Here is an 18,244-nt window from a genome sequence, read left to right as displayed (position 1 = left end):
AATTGATTTATTTGCGAATTTTAAGATCTCACATACTGTATCTTATGTTAATTATATTCTAATTGGTTATTTGAGTTTCTATCTTAGTATAATGTGAATAAAATGTATATAATTAATAATTAATTTTATAGCAACATCTAATATAACAAAATAAATATTGTATTCCAAAATATTTACTTCTAAATTTCAAAATTATTTGATTTTTATTTTGGAATGGTACTTCTGCAATTTTGTTAATCTCCAAGGCTATTGTTCCACCTACTTTTCTTGAAAAAGAAGCATAACAAAAACCTAAACACTTCCTTAGGAGTTAACAAAACTTGGATTGAAGTATATGGTTTGGAACCATTCTTATTTGAAAAATAAAGGAACAAATAAATCTTGAACCAAAACCAAAGGAAGAAAAAACCCACACATCACTCTACATTATTTTTAGGGTATGACCTTAGAAAGTGGATAAAGATTTGGTATTTCCTAACCTACAAAGAAAGAAGCCTTCAAGTATATTTCTTATTGCTTTTGGTAATTGATTGACTTTTGTTTCTTATTCTTTTCCTCAATTTGTTTATTTATCTCATTGATTATATTATCCCAATATTTTGAATATTTGATCCATACTAGTTTGTCTAGGATTTGTTTACCAAATATATATGTAGTCCCATTACAGGTAATCTACCATCAAATATACAAAGTTTAATGATTTTTTGAGAATTTGTTTTATGGTGGAAACATTACATGTGCTTAGATTTTAGACAAGGGGAATTATTAATTAATAAAGTGTAGGGAAAAAATTTTCTATTGGACCATTGGTCCCACCCTTAATTTCTTGAGAGATTGATAGAAAATAGAAAAGAAGTGGATATACAAAGGTTCATTTTAAGGTGCCCTGGTGGATCTATAAATTTCTTTCACTAGAGATCTTTCTTACGAGACAATCTTTATGTAAAATGATCGTATAATATACATCTACCAATATATATAACGATCCTTACAAGTATAAACAAAGTGTAAGAGATAAGAGTACAATGATATGATTTCAATTGTTTAGACGTTAGTTTTATTTTTTGAACATGGAGGAAGTACGTCTGCAGGACTGTGAATATGTTGTTCACCACCAGAAGTTGTTATTGGTCAGTTACAATATATACCAATAGGTGTCATTGATCGATTATAATCAAAAAATTGATGTAGTGGACGACTTAGAATAAAAGTAGTAACTTAATAATGTAATCATATCTTATGTTGCTACGATTATGATTAACAAAAGTAAGAATTTAGTGGAGTATCTTATTCCACCATTTAAGGTAGTCTAAACCCTAAAGGATGGTCTAACTGAATTATGATAAAGCGAGAGATCATCTACCTCAAAGAGGTACATATCAATGACTCTTATCCACTAGGAAACCCAAAAGGTTGGCCTCAATCAAGTTTTAAATACAGAGGGCGGATGCTTATTGCATGAAAACAACTCTTGTGACTACGCTCTAATAACATAACATTAATGAGATGGATAGACACTCCAAAACGGTTGGACTTGCACATTGATGATGGTTGATGTGGTGAAAAAATAACAGCAAGACGAGTACTTTTGGGACAGGATGAGGTGTAGACACTCCGAAAACGAGTTTTCTTTCTTAATAATGAATTGACTGAGAGTGAGGTCTCATAATTGTCTAACTCGTAACATCTAAATGACAAACTTTTGTTGATTTTAAGTTTATTTGAATCACACGATGTCAGATTTTTAGACAAATTCAGACAATAGAAAAACATATTCTGTTTTAATCTCTTCGTAAAATCGAACAAGAAGTTGAACAAAATTTCTTTTCGCTTTTTAAAATTCAATAAAATTTTCATAGTATTGTTAAACTTGCACATAAATGATATTAGATTATTACAATTATTAAAACGAAACAAATTGTACCACTGTTAAGATTACAATAAGATTCGATTCTTCGCACTAACTTTCCGTTTCAAAGGGGAAAATTATCATAAAAGTGGTGTTGTCTGATTAGTTCTCGGATCTTAGAAGAGATTCTTAATTTCTTTAGGTTAGTTCTCAAAGATTTATTGAGGAAATAATAGAGGGGCAAAAGGAGTTGGTGAAAATCCACATAATGGAAAGCAACTTTTTTTTGCCCTTTTTGGGGGAGTGAGTGATTTAAAACGGCAGCGTATTAGCTAATCAAACCTAAAACACTTTATAGTTGTCTAATCAATTCCATGGCAGTGGGGAGTGGTTAGTTAGGCCTGAAAATCTCAACCTATATATATAAAAGGTAAAAGCTATTTGGTTGCTTAAAATAAAAGGAAAAAATGGGGTATCCCTATTGCCAAAGCAATCTATCTACGAGTAACTGATGAATTTGAAGTGGAACTCCAAAGCCACATCTAATGGCCCAACATCTCTTTGCAAGCAACTTGAAGATTTTATGTGAAAATAGTCTCACATGTGAGAAAAGCTATCTAGCAACCAATAATACAATGTTTAGATCATCTCTACTCGTTGTCAATTGGTTTTGAATTTGATAACCACACACTTAACAAGGTATCAGAGCTAGGACTACACGTGATAGGCTTAAAAGTCATACGTGCTCCACGCGCCTAAAAACACGTATTAAGCTAACCGCCCGACATGTGAGGGGTGTGTGAGAATAGTCCCACATGGGAGAATGACTATCTATCAACCAAGAATATAACATTTAGGTCATCTCCACTCATTGCCAGTTGGTTTTGAGTTGGATGATCACAAACTTAACAGATATAAGAGATAGAGCGAGAGTTCGGTATGAGAGAGAGAGAGGGAGGAGAGAGAGAAAAATCTGAAAATAAAAAGTCCTGGCAGTGACAGTTTCCGCGACTCTTAGCAGTGTAGATAATAAATGGTGGAGGGGTGTTTGGGATATACGAAAGGGAAACAAAAAATTTGTCCAAAATTTTACACCTAAAATTTTGTACTATATATATTTTTTTTGTTTCCTTAACAAAAAAAAATATATTTTTTTGTTCTTATCCCCAAAACGATGGCCTTTAAAACAATACAATTTTTAAGAAGTAAAATGTTTCTACTTAGGTTGAAGTTCAGCCATTTGGTCTCTCTAATATGCTTTCTGGAGATTGAGCTAGAGTAGAGCGCCTGCTGGTTTTGATAATTTTTCTATAAAAATTTAATAAGTTGGGACCTCTTTTTCTTTTGTAGTTCTCTGGCTAGGTTCTGGTGAGAAGTAAGGGTTTGTTCGCTTGGCCGCATGACTGACCCTGATGACGAACACAAAATTTAGTTTTCAGTCAGATTTTCTTTTATCTAGTGAAATCTACCAAAAATCCTTACCCACTTGACCTAATCCAAGATTTGGTAGACTTTAATATGTTAATTATAGTATAAAAGAAGCTGACTAAAGTAAGTAAATGAGAATATATGGGGTCCCCATAATTGGAGTGGATAAATACTAAATTAGGTTATGTTTACTTTATAGCAATACTATATTAAACATTTATAGCAATACTATATTGACCGGTGCCTAGTGCAGTGGTGCCCAATCCGCCCCCTCAATTCAGGTAAAAGCACAGCCTTTCACTATATAACTGAATGGAGGATATATCATGGATAAATGACCATATGCCCGGTACACCTCCGGCTGAATTGCGGTCAGTTGATGTGTCGGACATTGATTTAAGAGAGGAAGTTAAATTCTATATTTTCTTTCTAGATCAATGCCCGACACAACAGGATTCCACCGGGAGATGTGAGGCATAGCATCACGGTTGTATATCATGTAGGTGTGGTAGGTCAAATCTTTTTGTCATCAGTGCATCCTGCTAATGTAGACTCGAACTTACACATAATTTAGTCCTTACTTTTATTTTGCGACTAGTTGTAATCTTTCTACCTCTTAAATAGAAAATACATTAACCCCCTCCCCACGAGGAATATTACTTGTAAATTATATTAAACAAGTTATTTCGAGCTCCTACTCAAAATTAATAATAAAGTGGCAGACATAGTCTTTTGGGGGAGAACATTTGCAGGATGTAGGATTAAATAAAAAACAATTAGGTTAAATGACTGCCCATATAAAACCAAATCAAATTGTAATTATGGAAAATAACAGACCAATATTCATGTTTTTGATGTCTTATTCATCAACTTTGTTTTTCTTAATAAATAATCTCATTCCAGGTTTAGTTGCTCACTTTGCTTGCAGTATCATTTTCTCCAGGTTGGTTACCAAAACATCTTTGTTTTTCTTAAATGTTTCTCTAATTTTCTTTCTCCGAAATTGCTACAAAGAAGGAAATAGGGCGTGAAATACAAAAAATGACGCGGTGCCTTTAAAACTTTGGTATCAATCTTTGGGAAAGATCTAAGGCATCTCTTAGAAATTTGGTGTCAATCTTTGGGAAGGATTCAAGGCATCCCTAGTTAAACGCGTCTCTTTGCTAAAGGCGCCTCTTGAATATCCCAAATTGCTAAGACACACCTCGTTGAAAACACTTCCTTGACCTTTTCTCATACCTAACTTTTAAAAGGGTCCACGGGTTTTAGGCCCAAAATAAAATTCAAAAAGAGATTAAGATCCAATCTTCCCAGAAAATAGGATTTTAGTCATTTTCCCTTTTGGAAGAAACATTGTTGATACATAATGTGTTATGTACGACACATAAAAAAAATGAAATAAAGTATGAAACTTTAACAATAAATAACACGTTATTTATGAAACAAAACAAGAATCAATAAACAGATAACACTGTAACTTTGACATCTGGACATACTTTAACTATACTAAATGTGTTTTATTGTAGAAATATACGTAATTGATACCAAATAACGTGTATATTGCGAAACATATAGTAAGTTTGAAATTAATCGATAAAATCTGAGAAAAAAAAGAGAATTTTGGGGATTGTTTTTCAAAAGTGGGGTTTTTCTTATATAAAAGTTTATAAGGGTATTATGATTAAACAGAAATGGTAGAGATCTGTTTTTTCTATAGAGATGGGTCAATTTGGATTAAATATCCATTATAATTATTATTTTGGCTTAAAATCTTATATTAATATTAGGGTTGACTAAATGTGTGTTTAGGTGTAAATTTTTGGACTAGGAACCCAAAAATTATTTTTAAAATTAAGCCACTGCATATATAGAAGATTAAGATGATGATTGTGAAGATCAAAATGAAGAAGATGAATGTGGAGTAGATGAAAAAAAATGTTAATGAATAAGATGAATATGAAGATGTCTCTTTTCGAAATGGGAGTAGGTTTGAAAAATGAGAGCAAGTTTGAAAAAGGATTCCTAGAGCGTCTAGGGTTGGGCCAGGAGGGTATCTTAACGTCTTCTTTTTTTCTTCTCATCGGAGTTATTTCACAAAGACTTACCGTTAGAAGATGACAACAAAGACGATAAAAAACGAGGATTTTGTGTATTTGTGCAGATGGAATGTTTAGGAATAGGTGTATCCACACATGCATGTATGGAGTTTGTTTCATTTGAAAAATAGCCAACAAATGTACCCCTCTCTCAAAAACAAAACAAAACAAATGTACCCCTAGTGTACCACATACTCAGATGATAGCATATCGTGCACTAGTATCCGTTATCCGTACCACGTGTACCCCTACTACGTATGTCTAAAATGAGTCATGTTGAAGTTGTTTGCTGCTCCGGGTAATATCGAGTGTAAGCTAAGTAGTTTGGCGCGTTAAAATTCTAAGGTTCGTCGGGTAGACACGACCATTAAACGGGTCATGAGATAGCTCACTTATCTCGGTTACAAAACAATTGCCTTCATCAAACATATATGGAAGACTTGCAGGTCTGACTATACTATATGGAAACTTATGTAAATTTAGTGTGCAATCCAGTTGACATAACATCTATAACTGCGATCGAACGTTTGATAACGTTAACAGACTTCCAAAGTTTTCTTTTGAGCATAATGATATTTTGGATTCAATTTCATTCAAAATATTTGTATTGACACATTGAGACTCATACTAGCAGTGATAAAGAACATGTATGTTTAAAATAATTATACTGCAATTCAATCTAATTACTAATTAATTTCATATATTCCAACTAGTTGGTATACTGCAATTCGATCTAATTACTCATAAAGTACTATTTGAATTAGAAATCTAAACATTATCCCTCAACATTTATATTAGAATATTAAATTTCACGAGACGACAAATAATTGCACACTTCAATTATAGAGATCAAATAACTAGTAAATCTACTCTATTAACGATTAAATCAAATACTAACAATTTAAGGAAGGATTAAGGACATGACCCATGAATAACACCACATTGTTGATGTCGTCTCTGATTATGAACATGAAAGGATGATCTGCTACAAAGTCCACTTTAGGTACTGGATTACGTGGCGGCCCCATCGAACAACACACCATTCCAAGTGAAGTAGCAGCGGCAGCTTCAGTTCCTTGCTCATCAACTTCAACAAAGCATTTGTGTATGACTTGGGATATGAAAAGATTTTCCATTGGAGGACTATCCAACATCTTACTCAGGTCTGCTTTCACTTTGTCAAAAGGCAAATTCAGACCCAAATCATCCTTTAGAACTCTAGATAGTTCAAAATCAAATAAAATCTTGAATTTTGGAACCCAAAATTCTCCTGTTATAACCCTTTGTTCTGGAAGATGATTTTCGAAGAAACTTGATTCTGAATCCACCTTTTTTATCAGATCAACAAGTCCGTCTCGCTCATTAGGTAAGAATATATACATAGATAGGCGTTGGTTTTGACAGTTGGTAGCTTGTTTGTAAGGAAGTTTAAGTACTTTAAAGCTATCAAAACAAGAAATATATTGATTGAGGCAGCTAGTCATGAAAGGTACTCTATATGAGGTTCCATTAAGGAGATAGAAGTATGATTCTTCTGTTCTAAATGGATTAAACTGATCTTTCTCCCATGAACCTCTGAAATAAAGTGCATTCGCCAATACCATCTTTGTGTCTTTATCGATAGCTCCGGCCGGAAGTAGATTTTTGATTAAGCCTTTTGTGTTCTCCTCAGCCCATTTGTTCACCTTAATTGTCACTTCTTTTGCCTTTATATCATCAAGTCATTAATTATTAGTACCAAACAATATATATATATATATAATACTACTAAAACTAAATAAAATTAGAGACAAGTATTAATTGTAGTTAAGCGATCTTAATTAAGTCGTACCTTAGTTTTGAAATCGACAGCTTCAGCATTAGCTCTATAGATTGAAGTAGCAGTTTCTTTGAAAGAAGGTTTGAGAGTTGATGAACTATCAACCCAAATCCCACCTACTAAAGAGAGAGTAGGACCGTCTCCGTCTGTGTCGTGTGTGGTTGAATCTAACGAGTTAACGATTTCGGAAACATAAGTGTTAAGATCATTGATATCTTTGCGTTTGAGAAAACCCAAGAGTTGTTCTAGGGTTTGACCATCTGATCCAGAAGCTAATAAGGATAGAGCAGAGTAAATTGAAAAGGGAGAGAATACAAAGTTGTTATCTCTAGCTTCATTCAACCATACATGCTTGACTATATTTTCCCAAGATGAACTTTTTTTAGTCTTCTTTCTGTTCCTCCTCCTCCTGTGTGGCTCACGGCTAGAGTCATGACCTAACTCCATTAATACTCTTTTCTAAAGCTCAAGAAGAAAAGGGATAAAGAAGAAGGAAGAAAAAGGGGAGATAGAGATTAGAGAAACGGAAAGCAATGCAATTTGAAACCTCTAGGTTCCCTCTTTAAATAGAAATACTAGAGTCGGCTATTAGCACTAATTCAGATACTTCTTTCCCAAGACTTGTATCTCAGGAAGAAGGGAAACTACTAAAATATGTATATATGAATTTCCAAATATCTAGACTTCTTTTTTGATGAAACCAAATCTCTAAATTTGATCTCTCTCAAGTTTTACAAGGTTTTTGGCTGGTTCAAGAGATGCTTTTTCACAAAGTTCCAATCCTTGGTTTTCTTAAACAACAATTTTATTTGGACCGACAAAAAGTGCTCACAAATAGCCCGACAAGACAAATTTCGCACATCCAGTCATCTAGACAACATTATATCACTAATTTGCCTTGTTAGGACCATTCAAACCACCTTTTGCCGGCCAAATAACATTATTCTTTCTTAAAACTACACCAAGGCTGCCCTGAGATTTTAGTAGTTTGAAGCAAATTCAAAATTTAAGGGCCTGCCTGAGATACTGCAAACACCTTATTACACTTGATGCAAAAGAAGTTATTAAGGGTCTGTTTCATAAGTGAGAAAACCAAATTTTCTCATCACAAATTCATTTTATTGTGTTCGGCAGGCATGAGAAGATATTATGGGAAACTACGAAGGTCACCCAACATTATTGCCGCTGGCACTTTTCTAAACACTCAGGGTGGAGCCAATGACAAAAATGGTAGACGCCTTTATGAGTGCTAAAAAGTAAGTACCGAAAACCAGAAAGCTCTCTTGTCTATTTCCCTCTTTCTCATCTCTCTCGCTCGCACCTATCTCCCTTTCTCTTTGAATTTGCTACTTGAGATTAACAAGATCATTTAGAACATCTCCAATGCAACACTCCACAAAAACTCTAATAATTCTAAGTGCCAAGTGTGAAAATTGGATCTCTAAATGGTCTCTTTCCTACTTGGCCATTTAGAGATACTCTATTAGAAAACCTTCTCTAATGCAACATCTAAGAGAAACTCTAAAGCTTACATTTTAACCACAAAATTAATCGATTTATTATGTGGCATTTAAAGATCATCTAAAGTCCTCTTAAGGATCTCTATTATCAATCTTGACATGTCATTTTAGAGATTTATATTGAATTTTGCATCGGAGATGGTTTTAGAGAGAAACTCAAAAAAATCATATGTGGCACTCTAAGTTTTAAAGTTTGAGTGTTGCACTGGAGATGCTCTTAATCTCAAGCAAATCCTAATGGGCAAATTGAGATTCAAGCAAAAACCCATCAAGAAACTTCCAAGTTTACAATCTATCATGGGAAGCAAAACAAAATCTTGAAGTTAGGGCTCATAAGAACCAAATCATTACTAAATCAGGAAGCTAAACAAAATCTTGAAGTTAGAGTTCATGAAGTAATGACAACCGCATATAAAACCCTAATCGTTCGTCTCATTCTTGCCATGAAGTTAGGGTTCATTGACATTCAAGTTTCTACCCCCTCATTCACTTGGTATTATCTTTGCTTCTGAACACTGAGTTTATAGGGAAATCTCACTGAAATTACGGGTATCACTGCTTCTAAACTCATCTTGAAAAATCTGGACTGGCTGTTTGTAGAGAAAGATAATAACAGAGAGATGGGAGGTGGATTTGTAGCCCAAGTGGTCGATGCCAAACTCCAAAGTCATAGAGGTCTCAGGTTCGATTAATAGAGGAGGTGGATTTCATGGTTTATTAAACCTGAGTGATTAAAGTATATTTAATTTTGTTGCGCTTCAGGTCATAGTTTAGTTGGGCTTTAGGCTTGTTCTTGTAAGAGTTTAAATCAGGCGGTTATCGTGTTTATCACATCTTTTTTCAGAGTTTAAGTAGCTTTCTCTCTGGGTTTTATCTAAACCACGAAGAGACACACACACTTTTTTTTTCTCTCCCTCTCTCTCTCTTCTCTTTCTGTTTCATTTTCACCTGTTCTTCATCTCCCATTTCCCAATATATTTTCTCTCCAAACTGATTTTATGGTGTTTAAATTTGTCGTATAAAAAAAATAGAAGATGGGGAAGTATATGAGAATAATTAAAATCTCTGGCGAAGTTTTAGTGGTGGTGTTTCTCAATCTTCTTCTCATCAAGGTGTTTGAACCACTCGACCACAGCCAAAGGCCTAAAACTATAACTTTGCAAAAGATATGAAGAGGCATGTTGGGGTCCCTCCTTATGATAAAAGGGCTCCTAGTTGAAATAAGATTTCCCTTATTCCTTATTTGGAGAGAAATATAAAAACTTCTATTTTTTCAAGCCTAAAAAGGAATTCCTATTTCTATTGGTAAACCTCGTTATTTATCATTATAAAAGGGAATGAAAGGGAAGAGATTATTCACAACTTTCAGAACGAAGAGAAATCAGAGAAAGAGAGATTTCTGAACTGGTTCTTTCTAGAGAGATTGAAAGAGAAGAATATTGGTTTGAAGAAAAGAAGATTATTAATCTTGTGAAGCAATTTAGTTTGTGGTTATCTTCTTCGACCTTTGGTAATCTAGGATTTGTTCAAATCCTAAGGAGTAAGAGATTTCTATTTATTTGTTCAGTTTATCCACCATAGTTTTGGTGACGAGTTGTTATCCAAGAGTGTTTCTACACATCTTGAAGAATTGGTTAATCCCCTATTGCTTTAGGGAAGAATTGTGTAACCCATTATTATCATAATAGTGGAAGATTTTTTGACTAGGTCCCGTGGTTTTTTACCTTCGATCTTGGAGGGATTTTTTGCCACGTTAAATTATCTTAGTGTCTCTACTTTTACTTTTACATCGTTTATCTTCATATTCCTGAACAAGTTAATTCGGTTATTTTTGCTAATGAGTGGTATTAGAGCCAGGTTGGATTTATTGTTCAGAAATATGAAAGTGAATACTAATCGTATGATTAGTTTAGTTGGAGAAAACTATTTGATGTGGAAAGCAAAAATGGAAGATTTATTATACTGCAAAGACCTAGCTGCACCCATTGAAAATAACGGTACAAAATCGATGAAGATGGATGAAGAAGACTGAAAGGTATTAGATCGAAAGGTTGTTAGATTTAATCGACAATGGGTAGAACCCAGTGTTTTTCATCATGTATCGACGGAGACTTCCGCTTAGTCTATGGAGGAAATTAGAAGAATTATATGATCAGAAGACAACTGCCAAAAAGGCTTACTTATCCAGAAAGCTAGGAGAATTACAATATAAAGAAGGAACCTCAATTGTTCAACACTTGAATGAGATGAAAAGTCTAGTAAATCAGCTTTCGGCAATGAAGTTAGTTTTGGATGATGAGTTGCGAGCCTTACTTATTCTAAATTTTTTACCAGATAGTTGGGAGACATTGGTGGTGTCTCTTAGCAATTCTACTCCTGATGGCATAATCGTATGAATCACGTAATAGATAGTTTGTTGAATGAAGAAACAAGAAGGAAATCGTTGTCAGACGAGTCTCATTCAGAAGCACTTGTTACAGAAAGACAGAAGAGAGGTAAAAGTAGAAAACCTCATAACCGTGATAAGTCAAGGGGGAGATCAAAATCAAAGAAAGAAGTTAAATGTTTTGGTTGAGGAAAAATGGGTCATTACAAGAGTGAATGGAAGAATAAACCAAAGAAAGAAATAAAAAGGATGATTAAAAACAAGAAAATGTTGCAGCAGTTGCGTCAGGTGATGACATTATCTTACTCTCAGGTTGTGGAGACACTTGCTTAAGTATGACTGAGTCAGAACTAGAAACAACATGGTTGGTTGACTCAGGTGCTTCGTATCATGCTACTCCATGTAATGATTTCTTTAGATCTTAAGAACTGGTGACCTTGGCAAAGTCAGGATGGGGAACTTAAATTTCTCAAAAATCGTAGGAATTGGAGAGGTGAAAATTGAGACGAGCACAGGGAGTACATTGATTCTTAAGAATGTGAGACATATACCAGATCTTCGATATAACCTAATCTCTAAAGGAGTATTAGATGATGAAGGGTATCGCAATCACTTTGGTGATGGAAAGTGGAAACTCACAAAAGGGTCAATGGTGATAGCAAGAGGGAAGAAGTGGTGTACTTTATACAGGACTCAAGCAAAACTGTGTAAAGGAGAACTGAATGCAATTGAAAAAGATTCTTCCACTGATCTTTAGCATAGAAGACTCGGGCACATGAGCGAGAAGGGACTTCAAATCCTTGTTAAACGATAAGATTTACCGAACATGAAAGGTATATTTTGAAACACTTGCTCTCATTGTTTAGTAGGTAAGCAACATAGAGTCTCTTTTCAAAAGAATGCATCTAAAAGAAAATCCAGTGTTTTGGAGTTTGTTTATTCTGACGTTTGTGGACCTTTAAAGGTCAAAACACTTGGTGGTGCTTTGTATTTTGTTAATTTTATAGATGATGCTTCCAGGAAAGTTTGGGCATATGCTATGAAGACCAAAGATCAGGTACTTACAGCTTTCAAGAATTTCCACAACATGGTAGAACGAGAGACAGGAAAATTTTAAAGTGCATTCGCACTGACAATGGAGGAGAATACATCTGGTCATTTGAAGAGTATTGCAAAACCCATGGTATTCGACATGAACAGACAGTTCTCAAAACTCCACAACAAAATAGTGTAGCAGAACGCATGAATCCCACTATTGTGGAGAGGATCAGATGTATGCTCTCAGAAGCTAAGCTGCCTAAAAGCTTTTGGGGTGAGGCAATGCGTACTGCATGCTATCTGATCAATTTATCACCTTCAGCACCATTAGATGGAGATGTAGCTGAGAGAGTGTGGGCTGGGAAAGAAGTCAGTTATGAGCACCTAAGGGTGTTTGGTTGCAGGGCTTTTGTGCATATACCTAAAGATCAAATAGCAAAGCTTGATGGTAAAGCCAAGCAATGCATCTTTTTAGGGTATGCAGATGAGAAATTCAGATACAAGTTATGGGATTCAGTCGATAAAAATATTACTAGAAGTAGAGATGTGGTATTTCTTGAAGATCAAACTATTGAGGACTTCTGGAAAATTGAGAAACATGAGAATCATAGTGATGATCTCATTGATCTAGATCCACATATCTCTTCTAAGGTTATGCATGATAATGTAGGTGAAGAACAAAATCATGAAGATGAAGCTCATGAAGATGCTCTTATGAGTGATAATGTTGAGCAGGGAATGGAAGTTCAACATGAACCACCAGTTGAATTGAGAAGATCGACTAGAGAGAGAGCACCATCTACCAAGTATCCTCCACACGAGTATGTGATGGTTACAGATGGTGGAGAATCGCACTGCTACGAAGAAGCCATAGATGATGTACACAACAGTGGTTGAAAGCTATGCAAGATGAGATTGAATCCTTGCATAAAAACAACACTTTTAAGTTGATTGAAAAACCTAAGAATAAGAAAATTCTTAAAAACAAGTGGGTGTACAAAATCAAGACCGGAGAAAAAAATTCACAACCACGGTACAAGGCACGTCTAGTGGTGAAAAATTTGGGCAAAAGAAGGGCATTGATTTTGATGAGATTTTTTCTCCGGTGGTGAAGATGTCCTCTATACGGTTAGTATTAGGATTGGCTGCAAGTAAGAACCTAGAAATTGAGCAACTAGATGTCAAGACCGCTTTCCTTCATGGTGACTTGGAGGAAGATGTGTATATAGAACAACCAACAGGGTTTGAAGTTAAAGGTAAGGAACACTTGGTTTGCAAGTTAAAGAAAAGTTTATAAGGGCTGAAACAAACACCAGACAGTGGTACAAAAAGTTTGAATCGTTCATGAAGGATCAAGGGTATCACAGGACGACTTCAGATCATTGTGTTTTCGTTCATAAATTTCCTGATAGAGATTTGATTATACTTCTGCTTTATGTTGATGATATGTTGATTGTTGGTCAAGATGCTAACAAAATTAACAAGTTAAAGAAAGACCTAAACAAGTATTTCGATACTTGGATCCAGCAAAACAAATTATTGGCATGCATATCTCACGTGATAGGAAAACTGGAAAACTTTGGCTATCACAAGAAAGATACATTGAGAAGGTTCTAGAAAGGTTCAATATGGACAAGAAAAAACCAGTGAGTTGTCCATTAGCCAGTCACTTCAAGTTGACTCGTGATCAGTGTCCATCAACTAGAAGTGAGAAAGAAGAAATGGAGAAAATTCTTTATGCTTCAGCTATAGGAAGCTTGATGTATGCAATGGTGTGTACAAGACTGGACATTGCATTTGCAGTTGGAGTAGTAAGCAGGTTTCTTGCTAATCCAGGCAAAGAGCATTGGTTAGTAGTGAAGTGGATTCTGAAGTATCTTAGAGGTACGTCTAAAGCTCGTATATGTTTTGGTAATGATAAGCCAGTATTAGTCGGTTACACAGATGTAGACATGGCAGGAGATGTAGACTCCAAAAGGTCCACATCAGGCTACCTATTTACATTTTCAGGGGGAGCAGTGTCATGGCAATCTAAATTACAGAAGTGTGTAGCTTTATCTACTACAGATGCAGAATATATTGCCATTACAGAATGTTGCAAGGAGATGTTATGGATGAAGAGATTGTTAGAAGAACTTGGTATGAAACAGGATAATTATGTTATTCATTGCGACAGTCAAAGTGCCATCCACCTCAGTAAGAATTCTAGTTTTCAATCCAAGTCCAAGCATATAAATGTGAGATACCAATGGATCCAAGATGTTCTTGAAGACAAGGTGTTGAAGATCGAGAAAATCCATACTGACGACAATGGTTCAGATATGATGAAAAAACCATTACCCAAAGGCAAGCATGAGCTATGTAGCAGTGTTGCAGGTTTGGGGATGGTAGGTCCCTCTTCATAAGTCGGGAGGGAGAGTTTGTTGGGGTCCATCCTTATAATAAAATGACTCCTAGTTGAAATAGGATTTTCCTTATTCCTTATTTGGAGAAAAAATAGAAACTTCTATTTTTTAATCCTAAAAAGGAATTCTTATTTCTATTGGTAAACCTCCTTATTTATCATTATAAAAGGGAATGAAAGGGAAGAGATTATTCACAATTTTCAGAGCAAAGAGAAGTCAGAGAAAGAGAGATTTCTGAAGTGGTTCTTTCAAAAGAGATTGAAAGAGAAGAATATCGGTTTGAAGAAAAGAAGATTATTAATCTTGTGAAGCAATTTAGTTTGTGGTTATCTCTTTCAACCTTTGGTAATCTAGGATTTGTTCAAATCCTAAGGAGTAAGAGATTTCTATTTCTTTGTTTCTTTGTTCAGTTTATCCACCATAGTTTTGGTGAAGAGTTGTTATCCAAGAGTCTTTCTACACATCTTGAAGAATTGGTTAATCTCCTATTGCTTTAGGGAAGAATTGTGTAACCTATTATTATCATTATAGTAGAAGATTTCTGGACTAGCTCCCGTGGTTTTTTACCTTCTATCTTGGAGGGGGGTTTTGCCACGTTAAATTATTTTGGTGTCTCTACTTTTACTTTCACATCGTTTCTCTTCATATTCCTGAACAAGTTAATTAGGTTATTTTTCCTAACAGAACACTAATTCCTCAATTGAAACCAAGTCAAGTACTTGTTATCTCCATGACTCATAAGGCCGAAATTTGGAGAAATGATCAATTGTTGCTTCAAGTGAATCGAAGGAACAACTTTGATACTTGTTATCCATATTGGCGTAAGCAATTTTAAACGAGACTAGACAATTTTAACACTTATTTATGGGTGTATAGGAAAAATAGAAGTGTGAAAATTAAACCTTTATTTTTTTTCGTGTGAACCGAACAATGAAATGTAGAAAACTATTTTTCCCCTTAGCAAAACCAAGCGGTAAAAATTAAGGAAATATTTATGGAAAAAATGTTTCATGGAGCAAATGTCTATTGGAGTAAATGTTTTTTTATTTTCTTTCTTTCTCCCAAATTGATACGAAGCAAACATGGTGTGTAATAGGAAAAATTACACAGGGCCTTTAGAACTTTGGTTGGTGTCAATCTTTGGGAAAGATCTAAGGCATCTCTTACAACTTCGGTGTCAGTCTCCCAGAAAGATCTATGGTTCTAAGGCATCTCTAGTTAAAGGCGCATATTCACTAATGGTGCCTCTTAAATATCCCGAATTGCTGAGACACACCTTGTTGAAAAGCACTCCGTTGCTCTTTTATCTTACCAAACTTTTTTAAATTAATCCACTGAATATATAGAAGATTAAGATGATGAATGTTAAGATTAAAATGAAGAAGATGAATAGGGAGTAGATGAAAAATAATGTTAATGCATAAGATGAATACGAAGAAGATGACAATTGACAAAGAAGACGATGAAAAACGAGGATTTTGTGTACATGCAGATGGAGTTTCTAGGAATAGATGTATCCATACATAGGCACGTATGAAGTTTGTTTCATTTGAAAAAAATGTGTATAGATACTCAGATGATATCATATCCCGCACTAGCATCCAACTATTTGATTTCATATATTCCAACTAGTTGGTACTGCAATTTGATCTAATTACTCATGAAGTACTATTTGCATTAGAAATCTAAACATAATCCCTCAACCTTTATATTAGTACATTAATTTCAGGAGGCGAAAAATAATTTGAATACTTCAATTATAGAGATCAAATAACTAGTAAATCTACTCTATTAACGATTAAATCAAATACTAACAATTTAAGGAAGGATTAAGGACATGACCCATGAATAACACCACATTGTTGATGTCGTCTCTGATTATGAACATGAAAGGATGATCTGCTACAAAGTTCACTTGAGGTACTGGATAACGTGGCGGCCCCGCCGAACAACAAATCATTCCAACTGAAGTAGCAGCGGCAGCTTCAGTTCCTTGCTCATCAACTTCAACAAAGCATTTGTGTATGACTTTGGATATGCAAAGATTTTCCATTGGAGGACTATCCAACATCTTAGTCAGGTCTGCTTTCACTTTGTCAAAAGGCAAATTCAGACCCAAGTCATCCTTTAGAACTCTTGATAGTTCAAAATCAAATAAGATTTTAAATTTTGGAACCCAAAATTCTCCTGTTATAACCCTTTGTTCTGGAAGATGATTTTCGAAGAAACTTGATTCTGAATCCACCTTTTTAATCAGATCAAAAAGTCCGTCTCGCTCATTAGGTAAGAATACATACATAGATAGGCGTTGGTTTTGACAGTTGGTAGCTTGTTTGTAAGGAAGTTTAAGTACTTTAAAGCTATCAAAACAAGAAATATATTGATCAAGGCAGCTAGTCATGAAAGGTACTTTAACTGTGGCTCTATTCAGGAGATAGAAGTTTGATTGTTTTGTTCTTAATGGATTAAACTGATTTTTTCTCCATGAACCTCTGAAATAGAGTGCATTCGCCAATACCATCTTTGTGCCTTCATTGATAGCTCGGTCCGGAAGTAGATTTCTGATTAGGCCTTTTGTGTTCTCCTCAGCCCATTTGTTCACCTTAAATGTCACTTCTTTTGCCTTCATATCATCAAGTCATTAGTTATTATCAAACCATATATAATAAAACTAAATAAAATTATAGACAAGTATTCATTAATTGTAGTTAAGCGGTCTTAATTAAGTCGTACCTGAGTTTTGAAATCGACAGCTTCAGCATTAGCTCTATAGATTGAAGTAGCAGTTTCTTGGAAAGAAGGTTTTAGAGTGCATGAATTATCAACCCAAACCCCACTTACGAACGAGAGAGTAGGACCGCCTTTGTTTGTGACGTCGTGTGTGGTTGAATCTAACGAGTTAACGATTTCGGAAACGTAAGTGTTAAGATCATTGAGATCTTTGCTCTTGAGAAAACCCAAGAGTTGTTCTAGGGTTTGACCATCTGATCCAGAAGCTAATAAGGATAGAGCAGAGTAGATTGAAAAGGGAGAGAATACAAAGTTGTTATCTTTAGCTTCATTCAACCATACATGCTTGACTATATTTTCCCAAGATGAAGTTTTTTTAGTCTTCTTTCTGTTCCTCCTCCTCCTCTTGTGTGGCTGACGGCTAGAGTCATGACCTAACTCCATTAATACTCTTTTCTAAAGCTCAAGAAGATAAGGGAAACAAAAGAGAAGGGAAAGCAATATGCAATTTGAAACCTCTAAGACTAGTTCCCTCTTTAAATAGAAATACTAGAGTCGGCTATTAGCACTAATTCAGATACTTCTTTCCCAAGACTTGTATCATAGGAAGAAGGGAAACTACCAAAATATGTATTTAGGAATTTCCAAATATCTAGACTTCTTTTTTGATGAAACCAAATCTCTAAATTTGATCTTTCTCAAGTTTTACACGGTTTTTGGCTGGTTCAAGAGAAGTTTTTTCACAAATTTCCAATCATAAGTTTTCTTAAACAACAATTCTATTTGGGCCGACAAAAGGTGCTCACAAATAACCCGACAAGACAAATTTCGCTGACAACATTATGTTACCAATTTGCCTTGTCCGGACCATTCAAACCACTTTTTGCCGGCCAAATCACATTTTTCTTTCTTAAAATTACACCAAGGCTCCCCTAAGATTTTAGTAGTTTGAAACAAATTCAAAATTTAAGGC

At 34.8% G+C, this 18,244-nt stretch overlaps 2 protein-coding genes across 2 annotated transcripts; both read right to left on the bottom strand.

The window, feature by feature from the left end:
* Positions 1–6,110: 6,110 nt before the first annotated feature.
* LOC147532994 (serpin-Z1B-like) lies at positions 6,111–8,394 on the bottom strand. The gene is made up of 2 exons (XM_086648302.1): positions 7,205–8,394; positions 6,111–7,079 (listed from the first exon to the last, which is right to left on the bottom strand). The coding sequence occupies exons 1-2, from the start codon at positions 7,637–7,639 to the stop codon at positions 6,267–6,269; spliced, it is 1,248 nt and encodes a 415-aa protein (XP_086504428.1). The 5' UTR covers positions 7,640–8,394; the 3' UTR covers positions 6,111–6,266.
* Positions 8,395–16,195: 7,801 nt separating this feature from the next.
* On the bottom strand, positions 16,196–17,861 carry LOC147532993 (serpin-Z1B-like). Its single transcript, XM_086650409.1, has 2 exons — positions 17,275–17,861; positions 16,196–17,164 (listed from the first exon to the last, which is right to left on the bottom strand). Exons 1-2 carry the CDS (start codon positions 17,713–17,715, stop codon positions 16,352–16,354), a joined length of 1,254 nt encoding a protein of 417 aa, XP_086506535.1. The 5' UTR covers positions 17,716–17,861; the 3' UTR covers positions 16,196–16,351.
* Between the last annotated feature and the right edge of the window lie 383 nt (positions 17,862–18,244).

Source organism: Eschscholzia californica, unplaced genomic scaffold (assembly GCF_041429995.1).
Source record: "Eschscholzia californica isolate CP2 unplaced genomic scaffold, dmEscCali1.0.p SCAF_6, whole genome shotgun sequence".
NCBI classification, from domain to species: Eukaryota; Viridiplantae; Streptophyta; class Magnoliopsida; order Ranunculales; family Papaveraceae; genus Eschscholzia; species Eschscholzia californica.
The sequence above is the reverse complement of the archived record's forward strand: the minus strand, read 5'-3'. Positions and strand labels throughout refer to the sequence as shown.